The sequence below is a fragment of the Drosophila persimilis genome, unplaced genomic scaffold (genome assembly GCF_003286085.1).
Source record: "Drosophila persimilis strain 14011-0111.01,24,50 unplaced genomic scaffold, DperRS2 tig00000124-arrow-pilon, whole genome shotgun sequence".
In the NCBI taxonomy this organism is placed as follows: Eukaryota; Metazoa; Arthropoda; class Insecta; order Diptera; family Drosophilidae; genus Drosophila; species Drosophila persimilis.
The window spans coordinates 9,034,676-9,060,884 of NW_020825294.1; the positions used below are offsets into that span (position 1 = coordinate 9,034,676).

General features: G+C 47.6%; 2 protein-coding genes across 3 annotated transcripts in view; one reads left to right on the forward strand and one right to left on the reverse strand.

Annotated features, from left to right (window-relative positions):
* Nucleotides 1-14,616, forward strand: part of LOC6596628 (E3 ubiquitin-protein ligase TRIM9) — a 74,391-nt gene extending 59,775 nt beyond the window's left edge. Inside the window, exons 2-10 of one of the 2 annotated variants that reach the window (XM_026987596.1) lie at nucleotides 5,455-5,550; nucleotides 5,612-5,743; nucleotides 5,830-5,931; nucleotides 5,988-6,147; nucleotides 6,921-6,953; nucleotides 9,088-9,227; nucleotides 9,558-9,696; nucleotides 11,324-11,557; nucleotides 13,453-14,616. In XM_026987596.1, coding sequence (XP_026843397.1) covers nucleotides 5,455-5,550; nucleotides 5,612-5,743; nucleotides 5,830-5,931; nucleotides 5,988-6,147; nucleotides 6,921-6,953; nucleotides 9,088-9,227; nucleotides 9,558-9,696; nucleotides 11,324-11,557; nucleotides 13,453-13,742 — 1,326 coding nt within the window. In that variant the 3' untranslated portion in view covers nucleotides 13,743-14,616. The remainder of the gene's footprint in view (nucleotides 1-5,454; nucleotides 5,551-5,611; nucleotides 5,744-5,829; nucleotides 5,932-5,987; nucleotides 6,148-6,920; nucleotides 6,954-9,087; nucleotides 9,228-9,557; nucleotides 9,697-11,323; nucleotides 11,558-13,452) is intronic. The other variant, XM_026987597.1, reaches the window with a different exon arrangement.
* Nucleotides 14,617-16,867: 2,251 nt separating this feature from the next.
* Nucleotides 16,868-18,560, reverse strand: LOC6596630 (lipase 1). The gene is made up of 3 exons (XM_002021602.2): nucleotides 18,335-18,560; nucleotides 17,595-18,266; nucleotides 16,868-17,534 (listed from the first exon to the last, which is right to left on the reverse strand). The coding sequence occupies exons 1-3, from the start codon at nucleotides 18,479-18,481 to the stop codon at nucleotides 16,941-16,943; spliced, it is 1,413 nt and encodes a 470-aa protein (XP_002021638.2). The 5' UTR covers nucleotides 18,482-18,560; the 3' UTR covers nucleotides 16,868-16,940.
* Nucleotides 18,561-26,209: the final 7,649 nt, after the last annotated feature.

Consider the following 26,209-nt stretch of genomic DNA (forward strand, 5'->3'; position numbering starts at 1 on the left):
GTGGGGGTATCTATCCCCGTCGTTAGGGCTTGCAAATCGTTACTGCATATAACGAGGCGAAATTGCCGCTTAGTTGGTCCCCGAGTGACCATCCCGTATATGGGTCTGGACGTTCCGAGGAAGAGCCCAAGCCAAATAAGGTCAAAATTGAGAATATGATTTCTGGGGAAGTGTCTGGAGCGCTGCTCTGGCCGCCTTAATCCTAATTTATGCGTAAATAATGATCAAGTCTTGTTACCCCTTCCTCCCCCCTCCTCTTTGGGGCTTCCGGGCTGCATTTGGCGAGTCTTTCTGCCGCCGCTCCACAAGATTAAGTGGCTTACAGTTTGGCATTCAGAGGCATTCGGCCAGATGCCGTTATGCATCGCGAGGGCTGACAGTGTCGCCGGGGCCCCGCACTGGAATTGACTTTGGGTCAGCTGAAAGTCAATGTCGGGCTTGGGTCTGAGGCGTCCGTAATGAATTGTAAACGCAGACACGTGTGCCACTTCTTGAGTTGAGGGGATTAGCAGGGTTTCCGCAGGGGTCCCAGTGGCTTTGATGGGTTCAAAGTTGCCATCCCTTCACTCCGCTGTAGTGTTTGCTCCTGGACTCTTCCCACATGTCTCATTCCGCTTGGTTGAACGCCGCAAAACTTGTTTCTCAGGCCACTGCTCCCTGTTGCAAGTACGAGCACTTCTGACCAAACGCTTGCAACGTGTTCCACTTCATGGTTCTGTTGTTTTAAATTTGTCATGAAAATATTTTGATTGTTGCGCATTGGCGCTGCTCCCCTGCTCCCCTGCTCCCTGGCTCTACCTTTTGGTTTCCTTTTCCTTCAGTTCAAATATTGTTTTACACACCCGACAGTAGACATTTGTTGACTCCCCCTCGTCAGATGACTCCACATGTGCTCTACACACACACACACACACACACACACACACACACACCGACGTTTTCTAAATTAGATTCTGCGGTTTGTCCCAGTCCCCCTTTCCGTGTCTGTGTCCCTTTGGAGTGGGTGCCACACCAGAATCGCAATCAATCGAAGAGACAGGGAAACTCCCCTCATTTGGTTATTTGCTGTTTCGTCTGCGGTTCCCGGTACCCCTTTCCCGTTTCCCGTTTCCCCTTTCCTGTTTTGTTTGGTTTTCAAATCGTTGGGATGTCACGAGTCCATTTCCATTTTGGGCATCGGATCTTGGCACTAGTCGTTAATTAATTAGACGAACCGGCGGCTCAATAAGCTGTCGTCTTGGCTTATTTTTAATCGGATACTCAGCCGCACACTCGGCATGCAAATCAGGGAGCTCACGGGACAGACAGACACTCGTAATCCAATTTAAAAAACCATCGCCGTCAGTGGCTGGCTTCCTTTGACTGCCACATAAATCAATGGGATGTGCTGTGCGCTTAAAATTCATATCTTGCCAGAATGTAAGTTGTATTTTAAGCTTTTTATCGGGCCTCAAAGGCGACTGCAACGCGCCACGCATTACTCATGCCTCAAGTGTGCCCAAGCCGCCAGAACCAGCCCCAGCCCCAGCCCTAGCCCCCCCCGTGCCCATCTGCTGCTTTGGGTCTGGGAATATGACGAAGAAGGTAAGCTCAGGCCTGAGATAGAGCTGCATTTCGACAGTACATATAATTAGGGCCAAGGTGGCTCTAGCCACTGGACTGTACTGCGGTCTCTGCTCTGACGATCGTTAAAGGCCTGAAATGGATAGCTTTGTTTGAATGACACTCGCTCTAAGCTGCGGATATCAATCATAGACCCAGGGTGCCATAAATATCGTGCAACACATGCTATAAAATTGTGCAGATGCCTATCAACCTGATCCTTAACGGGTGCCTACTTATAGCAGGTATTATATGGCTCTATTTACGCTATTTGCTATCATTAAGACTGAGACATTCTGCTGGGAAGCTGAGAGCAGGAGAAATCATCATTTTTTATGGCATGCCAAATCTGTGGGGCATTGGGGAACGGAATGGCCAGAGCCAGAGCCACGTGTTGCATGTGCATCAACACGAATTGGCGGTAAATGATATTTATGTGCGTGGTCTGTGTGATACCATATTCGGGGGACAGCCCGACATGTGTACCAGGTAATCGGAGCCGCAAACAGTCGTATGTCTGCGGCTTTATGGCTCAAATGCGTTATAATTCAAGCCCGATTGCCTGGCCACCTGCTCGACAGACATTCGAGTCGTTGTCACGTCTCGCTCTGGCCTAGTCCACAATAAATATTGGCCTCTCACATAGCGCCGGCACGAGTGCTCACTCGTGATATATCATCATTTTACGACATGCCCGCCGCCCGCTGCCCGCCGCCCGCCGACTGTTGCACTTCTGAAAATCTCGAGCCTCTTCAAGCCTTTTGGGGGCGCCCAACTAAATGTTGCACAACTTCAATTCGGCTCCGAAAACGGCTTAACGAGCTCTGGCTTTCCATTCCATTCCGTTCCGTTCCCCCGATAGTTGCCTCTCCCTCCCCCTCCCCCGCGTGCCACGACACGAGTGGAACTGCATGTTGATGGTTTATTTATAGCAAGCTGCATCGTGTAGCCCTAAATTATGGGCAACATTCTGTTGATAATCAGCGCCACACGGCAGCAGACGGCAGTCGGTGGCTGGCAACTTGTTGCCGCACGACCACGAGGCGTCGTCGCCGCAAAGTCTGCGATTTTATCTGCTGCTCCGCTGTCCACTCTGTCCCCCAGCCCTATGTTGCAGCCTACCAGTTGTGGCATGTCGTGGCATGGGGGGCTGTTTGCCACTTCTCCGAGATCAAATCTTGCGTCTCCTTGCTATAAGAGGCAGGGCAGATCCCTTTGGCCGTTGTTTGAAGTGATAAGAAGGCTGTTAAGTGGCAGCGTAAATACTTAAAGTGGCAGCAAATTTGTGCCATGAATTCTGCTTCGATTTCCGCCATGGAATGTGTTCCGCACCTAAGCCCCAAGTGGTTTTTCCTACCTGAATGTCGAGCGGGGCCCCATCTGGCGGCTCCCTCAAGGCATCACATTGTTGCAACATTTAGCGTATTAATATGAGTGACTGCCAGTGCCACTGCTGCCGGTTGGGTTTCTCAACAGCTTAATAATTTATTTGTCTCTCCCGCGGGCCCATGTGTCACGGCCACGTCAGTGCCACAAAAGGGACAGAGGAGACACCGCCGCGCCGCTCTGCGCCGCCTGACAGGAGCTCTTGAATTATTTACACGATTTGCATGCGTAGCAACTTTAAAGAAGTCTTCGGTGTCGCCTCTGTTGCCGCTGCCGTTGCTGCCGACGCTGCTGCCTCTGCGTCTGCGGCGCATAAACATGTCATATTATTATTATTTTTTACTGTCTGATAAAAGTTTCTTCCCCCCCGCCCCCCTCCTGTTTCTCCGAAGGGAGCTTTTTATTCGGACTGCGCACTTGATATATTTTTTTTATGGCGATGTGTCATAAAAGAGCGGGGAGGAAAGGGGGAGGGGGGGAGGGAGATCGCAGCTCAGAAAATGTTTTCAAAAGGATTGCCATTGGGGAGGACGCAACAGGAGAGGGCAGCTTATCAATGCAAAACAGACTCTCGGCATTAGCCCGGGACGGAGTCCGGCTCTCAGCCACTCCGCCCTTCACTTCGTATTCAAAATCACTCCCCACTTCTCCCCAGAGTGGGGCGGAGTGGGGCGGAGTGGGAGTGTGGCCCTGCATTGTGTAGGAAGCGTTGAAGCAACCCTCGAGGGATTAAATTTCAACAGTTTTCTGTCCGCGTTGCGCATTCTTGGCCGCCACTTAGCCGTCCGCCTCCCCTGCACTATCAGCTTTTCCCTTGCCGACTTTTCGGCGCTTAGCCATCTGTCTGTCTGTCTATCTGTGTGTGGAAGGATTGGGAGCAGGAGTGGGACTGGCATTCAGCTAATGAATGTAATCGTCATAAGCTGCCTTGTTCGAGGGCTCTGCTCATTACGGGGGCCTGGATACCAGATATTTCCCAGTAATTGGGCCCCGTTCTGTGGGCTGCTCTTTTGAAGAATTATGAAAGCATTGAAAATTCATTTACTTGCAAAGAGATTTCGTTTTGGTCAGTCCGGAATGAGCCGGAAATGGAAGCAACAGGGGTGGCTTTTCGGGTGCCAAGAAATCTGCCAGAAGAGTGCCAAAGCGGGGGCTTCCCCGGATCTCCTTAGCTTCCAGTCCATGTATATCGGTATCTACTGGCACTCGGGACCTAATAAGACCGGGAAATCCGAACAAAAAGCACTCTCCGCGCGATCCCCCACCCGCAAGGTGCACCGGCAGCTATTTTGATTTGATAAGCAAACAAAGAAGGGAAACAGCAGCAGCAGCAGCGGCGGACGAAGGGCGACGACTGGCAAATAGAATAAAATAATCAGAAAACAAATGCCAAAAGTGGTAATGAGTGCACGCCGTCTCTGGCAGAAGCACCGGACCGGTCTTTGGCATGGGAAAGGCACCAGAGAGAAAGGCACGGAACGAAATGGTCCCTTTCCGTTTTCTGTTTTTCCGTTTGTCTAGAAAAGTGAAAAGCATGTAAAGGCCCCGGGCGGGTATTACGAGGGTGTACGTGTACTCGGTCTCGCTCTTATACCGGCGCTGGATCTGTCCCTGGAGCGGAGTCGTCTGGTAAGCACTTGAGCCAGCTCCTCGACATCCAGCCGGACAATTATGGTGCGACGGAGTTGCACGTTCAATGCCAAAGTGTCCTGCGGGCAGCAACATGCCGGAAAAGGGCGCAAGAGGAGGAGTGGGAGTGGGAGTAGGAGCAGTGTATGCCTTGTATTGCAAACAAAGATACAGATGGCTGGCCGGGGTTCACGTTCACGAAGCCATTTTAATGCTAATGAATTGAAATTGTTGAAGACGAAGGCCGTGGGGGGCTGCGTGGGGCACTGCGTGGGGGGCTGCGTGGGGTGGCGTATGAGCAATTTAATTGCTGAACAAATTTCCCGTTGATGAGAATTGAATTGTTCAAATTGCTGCCATCGTGTCCTGTCGTGTCGTATCGTGTCATGTCAGTGTCAAGCGCAAATGCCTCCAACGCCGCAACATAAACATTGTCTCTTTTATGTTTTGGCAAAAACATTCAACAAATGAGGTTTTGCAAATGCCGGATAGTGGAAATGGCTTGCGTGATGGCTCTACTCCCCCGGTAATTGAGCCGTACTGCCAGTACTGCCAGACAGACATATTTTCAACTGATTCTTTGGGGGGGCGGCTTCTGGATGGGGGCGGGGGTGGTTTTTTATACTGTAGCTATGCCATGGAAAATGTGAAGGGAGCTGTCACCGCGGGCGCCTCCGTGCGGCGAGCACTTCATAAAAGAAAACCCGTAAACCGTACACCCGTACACCCGTGCACCCGTAAACCGTAAACTTTTATTTCTGCATTCCTGGCTTGTTTTTTATTAATATTTGCGCTGATGTCATTGTCCTACGATTCCCATATTCCCGTATTTTGCAGACGGAGCTCTCGCACAATCTGCAACAATTGTCGGAGAAGGCACGTTCCACCACGGAATTCATCCAGCGCCTCAAAGGCATGAGCGACAAAGTGACGGTAAGTGTGGCCCGGACCTACTCCGAAACAGAACCCGTTCTCAGCTCCGGTTTTTAATCAGGAATCCTGCATGGAATTCGAGCGTCTGGTGCACGCCCAGTGCGAGGCCCTCATCCAGGCCATCCACGACCGGCGCGAGTATCTGCTGGAGGCCATCCGCATGGACAAGGACACCAAAATCAGGATACTGAAGGTGGGTACACACTTCACGGCCCCCCCCCCCCCCCCCCCCCCCGCTCTCTGCTTTTTTTAACCTCCGTCTCCACCTCCGCTCCGCAGGATCAGCAATCGAACTGCACGGGCAAGCTGCAGCAGACCACGGGCCTCATCCAGTTCTGCATCGAGGCGTTGAAGGAGACTGACAGCGCCGCCTTTCTACAGGTCTGTACATCCCTCAAACTACATGTGTCTGGTGCTTATTCGATGCGTCCTTGCAGGTTGGTTCCATGCTCATCAATCGGGTGGCCAACACCGACATGACCTGGCACCAGGAGGTCACCAATGCGGCGCCGCGTGTTTCGCCCATCGTGGACTTGACCCTGGACGACGCCGCCCTGGCACGGGCCATCGACAACTTGAACTTTATCCAAATGAAAGGTTCGTCCGACCGCAGACCTCTAGACCTCCAATTAATTGTTGGCTAACCCAAAGGATTAGTTAAGAGAGCTAGCTGTTGGAGTAGTTGTAGAATAGTTCGAGTGGGAAGTGAAGCTTGGTAGGCTCTCTATAGACCTTCGATAGATATTAATAGTCGCATTCGAACGAGTGGTAAACTGTCTCATAAATACTGTAACTAATTAAGCACAAGCACACACACACACACATGCACACGCACACACACACACACATGCACACGCACACACACACATGCTCATACTCGATCTCCCATTGACACCGACGGCGTGTAATGGTGTGATTCCGCAACACCCTTTAAACATAAACAAACCCCGCACTCGGCTGCACTCCACCTCAGCCCTTGAAACAATGCCGGGAAGAGCTCTTCAGCTCTGCGACGAGGGCCGTTCAAGAGGGGCCACTGAAGGGGCTTCGAAAATAGTTTGGGCAACTCCCAGGAGGAAGGGATTAAATATAGAAACGAGAGACGCTGCGATGCGGGACACGTGTGTGTGGCTGACAAATTTCCAGCGAAGGAGCCCCCGACAATTAAAGTGAAAGTGTTGAAATCGGATAGTGCACATTAGGCCCCACCACCCCCTCACCACCTTTGGGCTCACAGAATAGAATAGCATATAAATTGTATTGTCTGATGTGTCTAACTTTTGTGCTTCTCTCGCATCTCCTCCCCCCCAACCCCATTTTGAATGTGCCGCTTGCTTTCTCCATCATCAAATAAACCGAATCATCTAAAGCCCTCAAAGACGGAGATGAGAGGTGCCCGGCAGGTGAGCAACAACCACAACCACAGATGTTAAAAACTCTTAAAGAATGACAAAACCCAAAAAACACTAAAGACACCATCTCATGAAATTTAATTCCATAATTTCTAACCGTTTGATTTTTGTTTGGGCAAAACTCTGGGCATTCTTTGGTGCTTTCATCTTTCATCATCTCACTCACACACACACACACCTATGCCTGCTCACACACACATTCATTTTCGGCCATTTTGTTTTCATGGATTTTTTGTTTTGGCTTTGTTTTCTGTGTTCCGGCCACGCATAATAATTTTCTTTTATTTTCACTCGAGCCGCAAAAGAGAAAATGCGTCCAAATATTTTCACTTCCGGTTGCCGGCGCATGGCAGAGATGCCTCGCCGGGCCGAGGGGCGGTGGCCAGTGGGCGGGGGTGTCAGCAATGCCATTTTGAGTGACATAATTTTTTACGCACATTTTTGTGTCCGTCGCTTTTCATTTGATTCCTCTCCCACTTCTCTCCCGTTCATTATTTCATGCTTTGGCTTTGGCTTTTATTTTTTATTTTATTTTAAGCTGGATATTATTTTTGTATTTCATTTATATTTCCGTTGTTTTTCTTCCGAATTGACCCTCTTCAGAGAAGCCTGCTTGGGCTTATCCCCTACGCTTATACCCATCCAGAGCCACCTTGCTTCGAACTTTATACTTTGTGCCTTTTTGCCTTGCTCGTTTCCCCGCCACGGGCCTTGTTTCGGTGACACTTGACGGCTTTTGGCGGAAAGTATCTTAATTATACCCGATACTCAAAATGAGTATTGGGGTATATTATATTATTATTGAGCCATGTCTGTCTGTCCGTCCCTATCAGCGCCTAGTGCTCAAAGACTATAAGAGCTAGAGCAACGACACCCCCTTCAGCCCCCACAACAGCCCCCCCCGACGACATGTTCATACATGTTCAGACTGATTTTCTGTCTCTCTTGCACGCACTCTTTGTAGTGTCGTTTAATATTAGCGGCGTTTGTCGGAGGAGAGCCATACTGACTTAGTATCGGGTATAAATGTAGAGTTGCGGTCTCCGCAGCAACTCACAAAGTTCCCCCTCGTTTTTTTTTTATTTTAGTTTTATTTTAAGCAAAAACAATACAAATCAAAAATCATAATTATACAATAAGAATCCAAAATAATAATATTACTCATTAAAAATAAAAAAAAAGTATTATTCAATAAAAAACAAGAATAATAATTATACAATAAAAATCAAGCATAATAATTATAATAATAATTATTCAATAAAAATCAAGAATAATAATTATTCAATAAAAATCAAGAATAATAATTATTCAATAAAAATCAAGAATAAGAATTATTCAATAAAAATCAAAAATAATAGTTATAATAAATCTTCAATAAAAATAAAAAATAATAGTTATAATAATAATTATTCAATCAAAATCAAGAATAATAATTATAATAATAATTATTCAGTAAAAATCAAGAATAATAATTATTCAATAAAAATCAAGAATAATAATTATAATAATAATTATTCAATAAAAATCAAGAATAATATTTATAATAATAATTATTCAATAAAAATCAAAAATAATCAATATTTAATAAAAATCTAAAATAATAATAATATAACGCATACAAAGTATAATTATTATTTTAGATTTTTATATTATATTTATTATATAATGTACATATATAAAGTATAATTATTATTATACCCAACACTCAAAATGAGTATAAGGGTATATTAGATTTGTTGTGAATGGCATAATTTTAGGCGCTGCCCTTCGCTTCTCTGCCATTGCCATTTGTGTTGCGTCGTGAATTTGTGTCGCCAGTCGCAGGGGCAGGCGGGGCACGGCACTCCTCCGGGCAATTAATACGAGATTAATGTGCAATGGAAGAGCGGTGACAGACGCCTTTGCCCCCACATCTATTTCAGTATTTAAAATATGTTTCTGTTATTGGTTGTGGGTTGTTTCATTATTTTTGCACTGCTTTATTTGAGTTATTGCTGACACGGTTGTTAATCTTCTTTTGTGGCTCGAATATTTATTTCCCTTTAATTGGCACGGCTCCCTATCCGTTCATTAAGAAATTGTACTTCCCGGAATCGCCTATTCACCATCTTTCCCCCCCACACAGCACCCTTGACTCCGAGCATTTTGCCGACGGATTGTTCAGCGGAAAATAATTCCGTCACAGTTGCGTGGCAGCCACCGGCTCATTGCACCGTCGAAGGCTACGTCCTGGAACTGGACGATGGAAGCGGCGGAGAGTTTCGGGTAAGTAAAGTCTGAAATAAGGAATTGGCAATGACTGGGAAAAGTCTGAGTGAATGAAAGCCTATTTGCTATATATATAGAAATATGCCGTAAATGTGGATTAAACCACTGAATCTATGATCAGAGACGGAGTCTATTAATGAATACCATTCCCAGTGACTGTCTGAATGAATAACCGACCAAAAGAGTGGGCGAATGAGTGGTCTATTGGCTGGATGGGCGATTCAATCAACAGATTGAGTGGCTGAAAGAATAGCTGTCATCCTCCAATTTATTAACGATGAAAACTTTAATTTGGCTCTTTCCCCTCTCCCCTTCTTTACCCCACAGGAAGTCTACTGCGGCAAGGAAACAATTTGCACCGTCGACGGTCTTCACTTCAATTCGATGTACAATGCCCGGGTGAAGGCCTTCAATAGCGCCGGAGAGGGTGAATACTCGGCGCTGATTGGACTGCAGACTGCCGAAGGTGAGACCCTGATGCCGTACTAGCTTTTTCAATTAAGCTCCTCCTGGCCGGAGCTGGGACTGCGACTGGGTCTGCGACTGGGTCTGCGACTGGGTGCAACGTTTGCTTGGGAGCTACTTTTCCAACTGCTTTATAATTTAATCCTTTTCGGTCATGCGCCGCCGACCCCTGCGTCACCCCTGCCTCCTTCCGTTCGTGCTTTGCATGTCAAACAGCCATTGACCCCTTTACGCCTGCCGGGCGGGAAAAACAGAACGTGAACCAGAATGGGGCTGCCACCAGGACAGGGGGGAGGGGGAGCAATGCCTGAGAATGGGAATGTCTTTTGCAATCCAATTCTCGCTTGATTGATGCATGCAGCACCTGACAGCAGCTCCTCCCCTGACCGCATGACGGGGCGAATGAAACGCCGCGTAAAGTTATTTAATTTATAAAATTGCCAGCCCGCTATGGCTCTGGCTTGATCCTGGTACCGTTCCTTTATTAGTTGGTGGCCATTAATTTGCAACTTTTAATTGATTATTTCTGGGAGTCCGCGAGTTGTCTTCCAGGGGGTTACGGACCGTTTGAGCGGACCCGGGCCGCAGATCGTCGACCAAATTGTTGTTTTAGAAAGTGTTTACACTGAGCGCGTGCCCCTAAGTAATTAACGGAGAACCAGTTAACAGTTTATGGCTCGTGACGTTTGCGGGCGGTCCGTACTAATGGGCTGGGGTCTGGTAACACCTTCGGAAAGCAGGGAGGAGGGCTAAGACAATTACTAAGGGTGGTGGAGAGGGGTCAATGGAAAACAGAAGCCCTTTCCATGCATAGCAAGACTGCTGGCACCTTTATCCTTGCCACAGTATAGGCAGATGATTGGCCTTCAAGGAAGAGTCGTAGGAACCGCACACTTCGCTCTTAATTTGAGTCTCTCCAGGATATCGAAATTATGATCCTAATCCGACTTTGAGCTTCGGTAATGAAATGTACATATAGCGGCTAATTAAATGGCTGCATCATGGTCATAGTTTATAGTACTTGACTCAAATCTCATATTCCCGACATAAACAAAGCAACGGAGGTCCCCAGTCCCCAGTCCCCGGTCCCCGGTGCCAAGAGACCTCTTGTCCCAGATGCTGGCTTTTGTGGCTTGTTTGGCCACACAATTGCCTTCGGTGGCTAATAAAACAGGAAAATGGCAGCGTCAAAAGCAGCTCGGAGAAGAGGCAACTCGGCAACGCTGCAACGTCATCATCATCATCATCACCGGAGTCGGCGTCCCGGCGGGTCCCAGCTGATCCGGGACCAGCCTCGGCCACTTAATGCGGCCACAACAATAAAAAGGAAATTTAATAAAGTACTCGACTCGACTCGACTTGAGGCGACTGCCGCTGCTGGTGGTGCTGCTGCTCGTTGCATACTTTGCGGGGCATAACAGCATAAACTATGCGGCACGAGGAGTGCTCGGAGCTCGGAGCTCTGACTTGGACTGGACTCCTCTGGCATGCCATGGCCTGGCCTGGCCACTTGAGCTTTGACAATAGTGAAAATTGCAACCAGTCTGACTTTGTTTTCCTTTCCACTTTGCACTTGGTCCTCCACTCATCCCTGTTCTCCTCTCCTCTCCTCTTGCTCTCTTTTGCAGTGGCCTGGTTCACGTTTGATCCAGTTCTGAGCGGCGGCGCCGGCTCTGGCTTAATCTTTAGCAAAAATAACGCCACCGTCAGCGTCGAGGGCTGGGAGCACCGGGTGGCCCTTGGCTCGGTGGGCTTCTCCCGCGGCGTCCACTACTGGGAGTTCACCATCGACAACTACACGGCGGACACGGATCCGGCCTTTGGAGTGGCACGTATCGATGTGGCGCGGAACAAAATGTTGGGTGAGTACCACGCCGCAAATGGCGAAAGGAAAGCATTTCACTGGGTTACCGGTTGCATTCGAGATTCAATTAAAAATTCAGAGCAGGCGGCCCAGAAACTTTCACGGCAAAACTAAAAGTGGCAAATCTGCACAACAAATAGATTCTGGCGTTGACAAAAGACCCAATCCAATACCCAATGTACAGCCATAGATAGGTGGTATGGGAGTGCGGCAAGCGCTTAAAACTTTGCCATTTGGCCGCCCCCGCAGTACCAGGCCAATAAAATGGGGAGCCGCCGGGTGGGCGTGAACAAACTTTTGCCACTTCTTGTTGCGTGCGCGAAGAGCGGAACTTCTAAGCGAGTTTCAGTTTCCAGGGCGGAGAGTACTGCGACGACCACTGGCGACAAACAAAGGAACCTAAGAGCGTCGTTGAGGCGGCCTCAAAGGACGCTTCGGCAAATTGATTGAAAATGTGCGTGGCTGTGGAGGGCCGTGGGGTGCTGTGGGGAGACTTCTGCTCACTGCAGACAAAAGTAATTAAAAGTGCGGCACTTAAACTTTTGTCAAATGCGAAAGTTTATTTGCGGGAATCGGCAGGCATCATTCTTTTCCCTTCTTCTCCAGCTGGCAGAAGGCGTCGTGTATCTCTTTCACTTACAGAATTTACTCTTCAGGCATCTCACGCGCCATTTAACACGTGCCCCCGAAGGAGCAGCAGCAGCAGCAGCAGCAGCTCCCTACGCTCGATGCTCAAGTTTTCGAATTAAATTTTCATATGCAAAATGCAGTGCAGGTGTCAGGTGCCCTCTCCTCCCAGCGACTGACACTGACACTGACACTGACTCCAACAGTTGCAGTTTTCCAAGTTGTTCTACGACGCTCGTGCGTTGCGTCTTCCCTGGAGCCATCCCTTCCAGCCCCTGTTGCATTTGTCACTTATAAATTGAGAGAACTGAAGCGACAGACGGGAAAGTGACAAAAGGTCCAGGACTGGATCTGGGAAGTGCCAAGAGAGCCAAGTTTTAAAGTTCGAAAAGCGAACACGCACGAAAGGGAAGAGTTACTTAAGCTGGACTAATCTCTTGATAGTTTTTCAAGAAGAACTCATCGTATAACTATAACAAGCGGTAGTTATAGCTCGGTTTGACGTACGAATTGTTCTAGGGATTCTAGGAATTCCTTAATCCCAAAAATATCCATTAGTGGATAAACTCTTCGAGTTTGGAGATATATAACACCCAGAGAGAAAGATTTCCGACTTCATAAGTGTATATATTCTTGTTTATCATCAATAGCCGATTCGACATAGCCATGTCTCTCTGTCCGTCAGACTTGTTTAACTCCTAGCTAGAGCTAAGAGCTAAGGTAATCAAAATTCTGTGTTAACAGCCCAGTGAAAAAAGTGTATTTCGAAATTTGGCAACAGAAATGACGAAAATCGGTGTCATCCAAAATGTGGCAATTGAAAATACGAGAAACCGGTGGAAGATCTGATCCGATGACCGAACTGCAAGACAAGTGCGAACGAAATTGAGAGAGATCACGGTCTGCCTTTCCTGCCCCACCAAAATCACCCATTTAGGTTGTATGTTAGATATTGACAGATACTTGTATTGGCTTGCCTCAACGAAATTTTAATCGATGCGAAAAGATCAATGATCCGAACAAGAGGTTCTTTTGGGAGAGAACAAAGTGCAGTGAACTGTAGCTTATTTTAGCGTAGATCTCACATGGATATACTCTCAAATGTATACTCAATCAGGTTTCATGGTTCGTTAGGTGCGAACCAACTAGCCGTGATCATTCAGATATATCGGACATAGTTCCTATATATAATTATTGACGAAGACCAGACGTGTAAGAACACTAAGTAAACTAATCGCATTATCCATGCTTCCCGCCATCCACCAGGTAAAGACGAGAAGTCGTTTGCCATGTACATCGATCGCCAGCGCTCCTGGTTCCAGCACAACTCCATCCACGAGCGACGCGTCGAGGGAGGCATCACCACGGGCAGTACCATCGGAGTTCTCCTCGATCTGGAGCGGCACACACTCAGCTTCCTGGTGAACGAAATGCCGCAGGGATCGGTGGCGTTCCGGGATCTGTACGGGGTGTTCTACCCGGCCGTGAGCATCAACCGTGGAGTCACCCTGACGATGCACACCGCCATGGACGCGCCCAAGATGGATTACTTCTAGGTCGGCCGTGTGCCATGTGGAGGAGTAGCGAATTGTGTACATAAAGCTTTGCGTTCAGCAGTTATCGGTGTCTATATCTATATATAGCGTATATGGCGTATATGGCGTATATAGCGTATAAGCAGACCTTACAAATATGAACATTTTACTCATGCAGCTTACAATATTACGTATGTTAAATGTGTAGTTTCGGGCAAGGTTCAGCGACATATCTCCATTTATTCGTATCTCTACTCGTAGTTCTAGGCAATGTTTGTAAAACGCTGCGCCAAACGGGGAGTAAATTATTCAAAATAATTGAAAACAGCCAGCGGTAGCTGTATGTAAAATATAATAATAATAATAACAATCTTTGATGTTTTTCAGTGAAAACAAAGCCAAAAATCATGCACCGTGCAACACCAAAAACCAAATTAAATTTAAACGCATGCGAATGATGAAATTCCGGCTAAAATCCAATTAGCAATTAGGGTAGCTACAAATTTGCATCTGTATGGGTCGTCTCGTATTTTAACCAGTGCGTATGTGGTAGTAATTACGCGAAAAATACACACATTTGATCGAGGCTAGAATAGAATCGAAATCAACTGTTGGGATGAGTTTTTGTTCTAAAGACTGAATGCAAATGGCTTTCATAAGTGTGACAGGAAGAAGAGAAAGCCTCGTCGAACGTTTCAAAAATTTCGAAAAGAAAACCCTTTTCGAAATCCCGGAAATTGAGTGGGAAAGTTAAACATAAACGCAAAAGCACTCAAAATCATTCAAAATCTGCACGATAGCCACCAAAAATGAATACCAATTTGAAGCGAACCAACCATGTTGCTTATGAGAATTTAATATGCGTCTGAATATTAATATTTAACAAACCATTAAGTTCCCTGTAAATATTTATAAATATTTTAATATAATAATAAAGTTTGGCTACTCTAGTTCTGTCCTACGTACTCGTACTTATTGTAAGGTGTAATGCATACGATTATGGCCGTATGGCCGTGTACGTAAAAACTATGTGTACTCTCCAATCTACGGCAGAAAGCAACAACCATTAAAGTTAATTACCAGTACTATGCATGTTTAAATATTTAAAACTGTAATAACATTCAAGAAAAGCAAACAATCCGAAGAGGAGAGAATCGATTTGCATAAGCAGCAACGGCACACACGTAAATGAGTTTATTTAAAAGAAAGAATCGAAATAAAATACATATGGAAAAACGCGTAATCAAATTTAAACGAGTTTTTGTCCTAAAATTAGGCTAGCTTCACGGTAGTTTCCCTATTAGAGGCGGAAAACTGGCGGAGCGTGTCGGTTCTTAATTAATATGTTGCAAAGCGGTGGCCCAATAAACGCTTTCTTGCACACCATTTTCACTTTTCCAGCGCTTTCCATTTGCGGAAAGCCTCACGCGGGCGAGGGTTCATTGTGCCAATTTCTGTGCGGATTTCTGCGTTTGTTCTGAAATGGATTTTTGTTGTGCGGCCTTTCAGGAGGGAAATGTGTCGCCAACAATGCTCCTATGAATTCTGTTGTAGAGTTTCGGCATTCATTCGGCCCCTACCTCCCCACCAGATCCAAATCTCCCCCCCGACAAACACTCTTATAAATTACACACTTAGCTCCAGCGACACGTTTGCTTAGAAAGCAGCATGTGTCAACTGCAAAAGTGGGAATACTCGTATGCATATATATGTACACTTGCTTATTGTATGCGCACATCCTTGCTCGTGTGTGAGGCTTTCATTGTTTTGTGTTTGTGTTTGACAAAAGGAGGTCCAGGAGGACGCAGCGGCAGCTCTAAGCGAACATTTTAATGAGCGCAGCGGAGAAAAACCGCCAAAGAAACTTTTGTTATTTCGGCTACACATTGTTTACTGTTTCTGCACTGTAGTTGCAGTTGTGTGCGGGGAAAACGCATCAAAGTGCAGTTTTTATATCCGGGTTTCGGGGGAAGGTTTCGGAAGGAGCGAGCACTTGCTGTTGGGAAACTGACACGGGAAAGCGCTTAGCCACCCCACCCGCCCGGAAACGCCTTGCTCCCGGCCTGGGAGTCTGCCATTTCCACATCCGCCACGACAGCAGACATCAGGACCTCCAGCAGCGGCTCCATCCTCGTCGCCTGCTTCATAAATCATAAAAAACTTTCGCCGCACGTCGCCGGCCACGATCCCCGAACAAGGAACCCGCAAACCCACCAACAGCTGCTAAGTGTTGAGTAAATGTTTTCGCGCCTCGTTGCGCTACCAAATTCCCAGAGCGTTTCTGGTGGTTCCTCCTAATGCGGCTATGTGGCGGATGTGGCACGTGATTGTTGTAGTCTCTTCGAGGCAAAAATATTGGAATTCAGTTAGGATCGCTGGAGTCGAGTGATGCGACTAGAGCATACCCCATAGCTCGGCTTCTATGGCATGTATATGTACAAGGCCGGAAGGCCTTCCTATGGAGGAATGAGTCGAGGTTGAAACTAACATAATACTTCAGGTATTAAAGTCGGATATACCCGTAAATGAGTATTCAGTAGGACCATTCGAGTGTGTTATTCTTTATGAATCGATATCCACTCGTCAATACACCGTAACTAACGTATTTGGGTTCCCCAGTTAGCCACGCCAATTGGCTATGCTTCATAGAGTCCTATCTCGATACTCGACTCACAGAAGAGTTCGTGATTTGACCTATGTTACACATTTTGCAAAAAATATGCACCATTTAATACGGGCACTGCTCCTAATTCTTTACAAGTTCGTCACGTGGAACTTTGGCCACTGGCAGATGCGGAATATGAAGGAAATACGTGGTCTGCCACTGCTCGGAACGTTACCGAACATGGTCCTTCGCCGCTGAGACTTCACATTGGACCTCATCGATTTCTATAAGGAGACGAGAGTGAGAGCGAGGCATAGAGCTGAGATGAACTCCTCGTCTCAACCTTCAGGGAGTACCGACAGGTCCACGGCTGCGAAGCTTTAGCTGCTGGAGCCGAGACTGGTGCACGAGGCCCTAACTACGGGATTCAGGCACTTTGGGGACAACAATATATATTTAAGAAGAAACAACTGAACATGTGCAATCCGTATTCTCTGAAAGGCCAGGCTTGGCGGAAGAAAATTAACCCTGTGACAACATCTTAACGTGAAGGCAAACGCCTGTTTTTATTTAAATATCAGAAATAGACCAGGAAGTATTCATAAAATCCAACTTTACTCCTCGGAAGGTGGCTCAACAGCTTCGTCCTGCTGTTGGTCCTGTCCTTTTCCATCTTCCTGCCCTTTCTCATTTATTCCTTCAACTTCAGTTTCATCATCATAGCTCTCTCCTACATCGTTCTCCCCCTCGGGGGCAGGGTCTGTTACCGGCTGTGGAACCTCTTCCTCCACCGGAAAACTAGTGGTAGCCTCGGCATTCTTCCTGCCACCAACTGACTCCCAGTACTTCATTACTTCGAGCAGCTTGGGCTGAATCGAGCGCCTGGCACTAATGGCCCACATCATGTCCATGTGGTTCCACTTCTTGTACAGATGGTTCTCCACCACATTGGGCAGAATCTTGGCCAGGCGCTGAACGTCCTCCACAGCGGAAAGATAGTCATTGCTGCCATAATACAGCGCGACCGGTGCAGTAACCCTCTCCAGTCGGTAGTCGGGGGGCGTCGTGCGCCCATACACCTTCTGATTCTCCTTAGCTTCGTAGTCGTACTGGCAGAACCGATCAGATCTCTGCAGCTGCATGTAGTGCATGGCTTGCTTGACATTGCAGCCACCTGGGAGATGGCCCAGCACCACGGGGAACATGGTCTAACAGAACATAAAGAAATATGCGTGACCCTTGGAAATAAGCTTCGACAGAGTACCCACCATGTTGAGTTCTTCGCGGTTCTTTCCGATGACCTGCCAGTAGAAACGAAGGCAGGTCTTGAGCATGCCGGCCGACTGCACGCACTGCTTGAGGTATATGTCCGAATGGGGGAATAGCTCAAAGGACTCGCCCAGAAGGTTGATGCCAACTCTGGCTAAGCCCAAGAGAGGAGCCTTTACGTGCGCTATAAAGGCAACTGGCGCCAGAGCACTCATCAGGTGGATCTTGGCGTTGTACTCGGGGCGACTAGACGCCATCACAAAGAACGAAGTGGTGCCCTGGGAGTGCCCGAAGTAGCTGAGTTTCTGAAAGCCCGTTTTGGCAAGGACAACGTCTATCATGGCGGGCAGGTCGTACATCCCAATCTCGTGCCAGGAGAAGGTCCAGTAGGCGCGGTCCGTGTTGGAGTTCAGCTGCAGGTGGCCGCGCGAGTAGCGGTTGCCTCGCACATTGCCCATCCACACGTCGTAGCCTTGGCTGTACAGAAAGTATCCCAGACCACTGTGCGGACCCATCAATATCCAGGTGGAAGAGGTGTCCTCCAGGCCGTGTACCAGCAGGACGGGCTGGGCCCCTGGTCGTGGAATTCTGTGAATGGTCAAGACGTACTTGTCCTCGGTGGTCACCTGGTGGGCCTCTGCCGGATACTTGTACTTCTCCAAGAGTTGCATCTGCAGCACAGAGAATTCCGCTAGGGCATCAAGTCCCTTGCAACTTGCCACTGGGGCCTGCCACCTACCGTGCTCAGATGGGCGTCCTCTATCACGCTGGCCGGAAAGTTGTCCTCCAGATAGCCCCCGGCCACCCGCATGCACTGAAGCGCGAGCCAGAGCGAGCCGAGAATCCAACTAGCGTGTTGCATGGCGTACGTTCCTGACCAAAGCATTGGCGATCCGTGACTAAACCCGATCTGGCAAAGCCCAGCTGCTCTCCCACTAAAGAGTAATAATTACTGCTGGCCAAAGCCCTGTCTGCTTTTTTGTGGGAATGTTTTTTTACAGCTTATCGGAGAATCATCGCCAGCTCATTTCCAGCTAAACTACGAGTTTTTACACATATGAATGTCGAATATAATTCGCACAAATTAGATCAAACGATCCCAGTGTGGTCGAGCTCCACAAGTGCAAAGTTCAGGCTGTGAATCAATCATTTTAAACGGCTAGACGAGATGTCGATCAAGCATATCGGACCAATTGAAATATAATGACAAACCTACAATAAAAAATCCTGGTGGCCCAGGTGATCAGCTATGCTGTGCTTGATTTATACATCTGGAGCGACTTAGGATCCGCCAGTTTGTACGTATATCCTTAATGTTCCTGCCTTGGGAAGCTCCAGCTTCTACCATATGGTATATATGTGTACCTAATGTATCTACAAAACCAGTCCCAGAGCCTAGGCAAGCCCTCGTCGGGGCAAATCACAGTGTTTCCCTATAATGAAGTTTGCTTGGCCACTGCCAAAGAGTAAATCCAAGAAGTGTTTGCCGGGTTAATTGGAAAATTTAATTTTTAATTCCGTTGCGCAGTGGATCTCGTCCAGTGTCCGTTCAGCAAACATTGGAATCGCCCCATCAGTGCCTATGTCGTCGCCTCCTTTTTTTACAATTGATTGGCAAAAAGTGATTCCGGCTTTTGCATAAAATATTTGCAGTTCCTTTATTTGCAGCAACTGCTGTCGTCGGCGATGGCTGACAGGCTGACAAAGCGGGGCGAGGCGAGACGAGGCGAGGCGGCGAAGTGTTCTCCTCCCAGTCGGAGTCCATTCAATTCGAGCCCAGGCTAGGCCTCCTTTTCGCCTCTGGTCTGCTCGTTCTGGTCTGATATGCTGGCCAACGTTTCGACGTTTGACAAATAACTTAATTCGGCGTTGTCACCACATGTTGGTCCTGCCAGGAGCCGGCAGACGGTCCGAGAGGCAGACAGTCTGAGGCAAGGGGGAGTTGGCAACTTGACAGGCGATGGGAATGGGTTCTGTGGGGGTGTGGCATGGCAAATCTCTTTGCAGCGTGTCGAACTTTAAGCCTTGGTTTCATGCTTGACAAGCGTAAACTTCATGGAACTTCAAGCTATTGAAAGCCTTTAAAATTACATCGGGAGAAGTGCCAGTTCGTCAGTTTAGCTCGAAATAAACGAAAATGAACTCTCCTTGAGTGTTGTTGCCACAGAAAGTGACTGGAAATCGTTGCCCTTTTGACCCACATTGCAGCCCAGAGATTTAGCTGTCAGCCGAATTACCGAACTTTCTGGTTTTACCTTAAAAGGTGGACCCATTTGGGAGGCGGTACCTTTCAGGACCGGCGCGTGCCACGACAATTAGCCATTTGCCAGGTCTCCCCTCACTAGTGCATTACGAGAGCTGGGACGCCAACTGCCAATCACACGACAATCAGCAGACCCAAAGCCTGCTGCAGCCCAACAGCAAGGGAGAGAGTGGTGGAGCAGAGGGGCGGAAGCAGAAACCCGCTTGAAGTACAATGAAAACGAGACCAATCAATTGGACAGCCTTTAGTTAGAGTCGAGTAGAAACAATGGGAGCACCGCTCTTAGTCTTAAAGGCCTGCCAAAGCTGCCTAGCCGGCAGCCGGCTCGTTAGCAGCCGCATCTATGCTGCCCCAGATTATGATCAGCATTGTTCGACTGTTGGCGTCATCGGGAGTCTACATTAGGTGCAGAAGCTGCCGCAGTCCTCTCCAGACTTCAGGGCCCCTCCGAAGGGGCCAAGCACGTGACTTTTAATCACGCGCGCATAAAATTTCATGCGAAACTCTAGACGTGTCCAAAAGGAGCTTCCCCCGGCGCGGGGCCTGCTTTATGGCCTGGCCAAGTTCTGCTCATTATGGCGCCAGAAACAGGAAGCGGGGGAAACAGGGGAAACAGGGGAAACAGGAGTGCGTGAAGTCCAAGTGAAAAAGTGGCCAGGGCGAATGAAGGTCAGAAGTTTGGGCTGCTTAAACTGTCGGGCGGAACTTTACGACTTTGGCAACTTTGGGCCGGAGCCAGGACTCGATTCTTCTGGCTAGTCAAAAGCACAACTTCAGAAAAGGTTAAAGTCAAGTGTAAGGACAGACAATTTGGTAGCGGGGTCGGGGTCCTCACCAGTCTTGCACAGACTCCAATCGGAATGGTGCCAGACTTGACTCGCAGCCAACTGGATGCCAATTACAATTCGTTTTTTAGCTGTCAGCCTCTGCACTGCTCCTGCCGTGCCCCATGGCCCATGCCCCATGCAACACGCCCCCTTTTTGTCTGCATTTTGTAATTACTTTTGTGCACGTGCCGCACTACATCCGTCGGGAGCCGCCTTTAAAGTGTTATTTCCAGAGCGACAAGTTCAGGGTCAGGGCCCTGTCGCCTCAAATCTCTGCCACATTCGGAAATTTGTGTAAATTTAAAAAGCGAATCCCACATACTCGCTTCATTCGCGCCCCACACAAAATACAATGAAACGGAAATATGGAAATATGTACATTGAATTTAAGTTCAATAATTTTAATATTTAATGCAATTTAAAGTTGATTTAACTAACAGAATCGGAGGAATCGGAGGAACCAGAGGAATGTGGCTATAAATATGCATGTGGCCTGCTCTTCGCGTCATGCTTCGGTGGGTCTGGGGACTGACGTGTCGACTGCTTGTTAATTTCGGTCGATAAAAAAATTATTATGCTCTTCCATTAATTACGTCATTATTTGCGCATTGTCACGGGCCCCGAGTTGCAACTGAGAAGGAATTCGACGAAGGCTGACAATCCGGATCCGGATCCATGTCCGCGTCCGGGCCGGGTCCGTCCACCAGGCGCATCCTTGCTGCCAGAACATCCTGATTGGCGGCCATCAGTAAAATGAACGAGTGATAAAGGATTACAATTGACGGCGGCAGTGGCGGCAGTGGCGGCAATGGCGGAGGAATTGATTAATTTATGGAAAACGAGAAGACTTTCTGCTGCGGGCGAGTAAAGCGTAAAAACATGATTTTTACACTGTCCTACAGAAGTTGGGCCGGCATCGAACACGTACGAGTATGTTTCCTTTAATCTTTGGTGAATGGATCAAATATTGCTGAGGCTGTGCCAATTTCCAGCGGCTTGGTGCTCCCTTCGTCAGTCATTTTGGGAGATGCATCGGCATTTAATTTAATATGATTCGTAATTTTCAGTCATAAATTAATTGAATTAAAATCCGGTTTAATGAAAACCTATTTTACCGACTAATTGCACAGAGAAAACTGGAAACGACTATGAATGGGGGTGGGGGGGCAGTAATTAAATTCCACGCACTCATAGTTTCTATAATTAATATCTTATTGATTCATCTGTCACTTGTCAAGCTCATTAATGTGAAAAATCCCACCGAAATCTCTTGAGGAATAACGTAAATGCAATCTTCCATTTCGCCCATACCCCTGCCATCACAGGGCCAATACCCACAGCCCTGAGAAGGACTTCATGTGGAGCAGCTGGAAGGCAGAAGAGAATATATTTACCGGCGTCCTTTTCATTACGATAATGAAATATTTCAGGAGCAGTTTATGTGGATTACTTACTTAGTTGTGGGAGGCGCATGCAAAAAGCGGAGACGACCCGAAACGCCGTAAACACGGCGGAGCCCGCGCACGGGCACTATCCGCGAGTGGCAGCGTGAAGGACATGCGTGCAAATATAATCGGTGGGGCAAAAACCGCAGCCATAACAGCGCCGAACACGCCAAGGATAGGGGCATAATTATGGCGTTATCACACACGAACACACCGCCCCACGCACACCCGCCCCCACTCTCACCATTAGCCTTGGAAAACTAACTATAATCAATTGAGAAATGTTTATAATGAAGTGGCGCAGCCAAAGGGTTCCGCCCCACACCGTTTCCACCTACACTGCGGAGCATTTTAAGACTGGATGGGATGGACTTTTATATTTTTGAATGAAAGTGCTCTGTGAATTTTTGAAAAATTATAACTAAAGTGTTTTTTTTTACCCGGTTATTGTAGAGTACCTTGGTGTATTGCATACGGAACAGACGGAACGACAGTACCATATTCTTGATCTCGATCAAGAAGTACCTGCTCTCTGGGAAAAAGCAATGTACGGACATGTAGAGAGCAATTGGCTTGCTATTCATTTACCCTTGAAAGAATGGGTCTATTAATAGTCTAATTTTTCTCAGTGTGTTCCTACCGACATTGTGAGTGAGTAGCGCGGCGCTAAGCACTTCATTTCTGCTCCTCCGCACCGCCCGCTTTTTCTGAAAGGCGTGTCGGGCGAAAACGCCTAGCCAGCAATCTCCTGATAGCGTGTACATGGCGGTTATCCCTGTCCCAACACCACCCCCCGGCAATGTGCTAAGTATACGTTGGCGAGAGATAAACACGGCCAACACACACGCACATAAGGGCCGAAAGCCGAGAGTCGAACGGCGAAAGCCGCAGTCCACAGTCCGCAGTCCGCAGCCCGCTCGCCGCTGACCACACACTGTGTCCGCCCTGTCCATTCATGACAACGTCCATCATAATTCATTGGGTATTGAGAAGGGTCCTGGCCAGTACCAGGCAGTGTAGTGGTCCCGGGGCTGGAGCTGGCTGGCAGAACGAGAACAGAGCCAGCCAACTGCATTGTAATGAAATTAGCATACACAAGACAAAGTTACCAGCCGCGCATTCAGCGATTATTGAGTTTAGCATTAGGGATACCAGCAGGCGGTGAAGGCTCTTAAATATGAGAAGATGCGGTGCCGTTCATTGGGGCCTGGAAATGCAAATGCAGTGAGCCATTCAGTCAGCTTGCCAGTCAGAAAGGCTGCCGGAGGACGGGAACGTTGATGGGCAGGAAACGGGCCACAGCCTTGCTGGCTCTACCAGGGTTAGGCCAGGTTAACTCTCGGTGACACCGCAAATGAAACAAACACCCGCCCTCGGGCGAGACCCATGGAACGGGCCGCTCATTTCTGGGTGAGCCAAGAGCGGGACAATGACGAAGACGAGGCACCTTTGGCCAGCAGCTGCCAAATGGCAACCTATTTACACGGTAAACGCGGCTCGCGCTTTTAATTTATGCCAAGAGCAGTCACAATTGCAACGGGCTGAGTTGTAGAGCCGCCCTATAAACGAGGTGAACTTCCCGCGCTGTTCCGAAGTTCAAAGTGCAACAAACCTGGTGGCTCCTTTATCGTACGGTGCCACCAACAAATGAGCCAAGCGGAAGCTCAAGGCAGGGGCTGGGGCGGAGCCGACAATAAGCCCGAAGGGGCTTAAAGCAACCTCTCCTCTGGCATGAAAAATATATGCAGAATGGTGTTAGCTAGTAGTGCAATAGAGTATAAATACATAATGGGATCAGAGCCAAATTTGATAAATTTATTTTACTGCTGCCATAGGTATTAGATCTTAATTTTGATCGGCCTGATATCGTTTCATAGAAAAGCTATGGTTTGCTTTGTATCCCCGTCATCATTATCCGACCATCTTGTTTGCTAGACCAGCTAGAGCAACAAAGTTTTGGATCGGGACTCCTGCAAAAGTTAGTCAAGGCCCCTACTGCTACCCTAAAATTGCGAAAGTCTGTGGCATCCATGATTTCAAAGATGCGGAAATAGAGATTTGTACAATCTAACAAAACTGGGTTGAAATCGTATATGTATGGCGCGAGTCGAGGCTATCCGACATGAGGTTTGATAAGACCGCACCTGGGTCTCCTGCCATTTACTTTGATATCCAAGTGCATTATGTATGATGTATCTATCTCTAATTGCCTTTATTACGTTGCTTTTCGATCGGCGCTTCCCCCATGCCTTTCCCCCAATATCCAGATTAAAAATGTCTTCGACGACTGTTGGGGGGAAAAGCGTTTTCCTCCCAGTCATGCGAAGCCCCTCCGACAAGTGTCGCTTAAAGGCATATCGCTTTGTTTTTCCTGTTCTATTTTTAAAATTTTTTTCTTGTAGAGGAATGCAGCCAACTTTTTCAGCGACTAACATTTTTCTTTCATTCACTTTGGCGCCCACTGGCCTCTTCCCAGTGCTTCACACCACCCATCTGCGCATTCAATTTGTGTGTACATAAATTTCGAAATGGACTTCTCGTGTTGGCTCTGCCGACAGCAGAGGAGAACAAATATATGTACTCCAGAGAAGGCACGCGAAAGAAATGGCGAGCGGAAACAAGTGGTCCTGACTGCAGTGGCACGCAGAACCGGCAGCAGAGTCGGCAGCCGCAACAGCTGGCAGATAGTGTTTCACAAGCCAGTAGCATAAATAACCAACAAAAGTCCTGGACAAAGGCCAATCGAATGTCTCGTTTGGATTCCTGAAAAAATCAACGGACTTCTCGTAAAAAAGTGACCGCGAGTCCCGGAGTTTCGGAGGAGAATAATGTGCCGCAAATGTAGAATTTAAATACTTTCGCCGAACTCTTAGAACTATTCGAATTCCGAAAATTGGAATTCGGATAATATGGCCTAAATAACGAGCATTTATTTCAATTGGACAACTTAAAGCATGGCCCAGAGGGTGAATAGAGGGGTAAAAGCTTTGCTTTGACTGCGGGCCGATTTCACTGGCCAATGGAGCATGAAATTACAGAGGGGAGTGGTCTGAGGTGCCGAGAGCATGTAGCGTGTGGACATGTAAATTCTCAAGAAACAATTCAGGACAGGAAAAGTTCAAAAGTTAAAGTCCCCACTCCACTGGACAGTCGCGTCACAGTTCCGCTTGACTAGAAAGGGGTCCGGGCCGGTACTTGAACGATGGTGTGGACATGGGACATGGGAGTAGTAGGTGTCTTCGATTCCCATACTAGTAATACATGTCTACGTGTATGTATGTAGGCTGTAGTAGTTATCAGTCTGCGGAGCGTGAATAAAGACGCGGAAAACAATCAAGCCGAACATAATTTGGAGCTTAATGGATGGTCAAATCAAGAATAGTCGCCTCATTATGCCATTACCTCATTGAAGCGTCTAACACCGATTTCCACGGTTCAAAATTGAAATAACAAGAAACTGGCTTCAAGATAGAATAGCGGGATAGAAAATGGGAAGTTGGGTCAGATTTAGTTGGGTTTATAAAGATTTCGTCTATAAATTGAAAGCAAGTGAGAAGGCAGCGGATGTAGTCGAATGCTTACGTATTTTCATACATCTACTCTTGATGAAACCTCTCGAAAGATGTTTTCGATTGAGTTGGATCCCAAGTAGAATGGATCCCATTAAAGTAAACATTAATGGTTGGATAAAACACTGCAATGCAAGCATTTGAGGGGTGAAAATCGTTAACCATCCGTGGCTAACCGTTAAGCCGTTTACACGACCTGACTCCATGTGCCGTAATGCCCAGCCCAACATATGTTTATATGGGTGTCGGCTCCAGTGTCATCATTACCATGACTAGGATTACGATTACTGTCATCGTCATGTCATCCCGTACACTGAGGCACACACAGGCATACTTAGCCAACGTCTTTATGACTTTTTGCGCAGAAATGATAAGAAAAGTTTTTCTGAATCATTTCCCGGACATGATCCCAAACCGAAGGCTTATGTCCTTGTGGAAACATATGGCATGTTGCCAGGCAGAACATTTAATGGTCTGCAAAATGGCCGGGACCAGGACATTAAAAGTTGC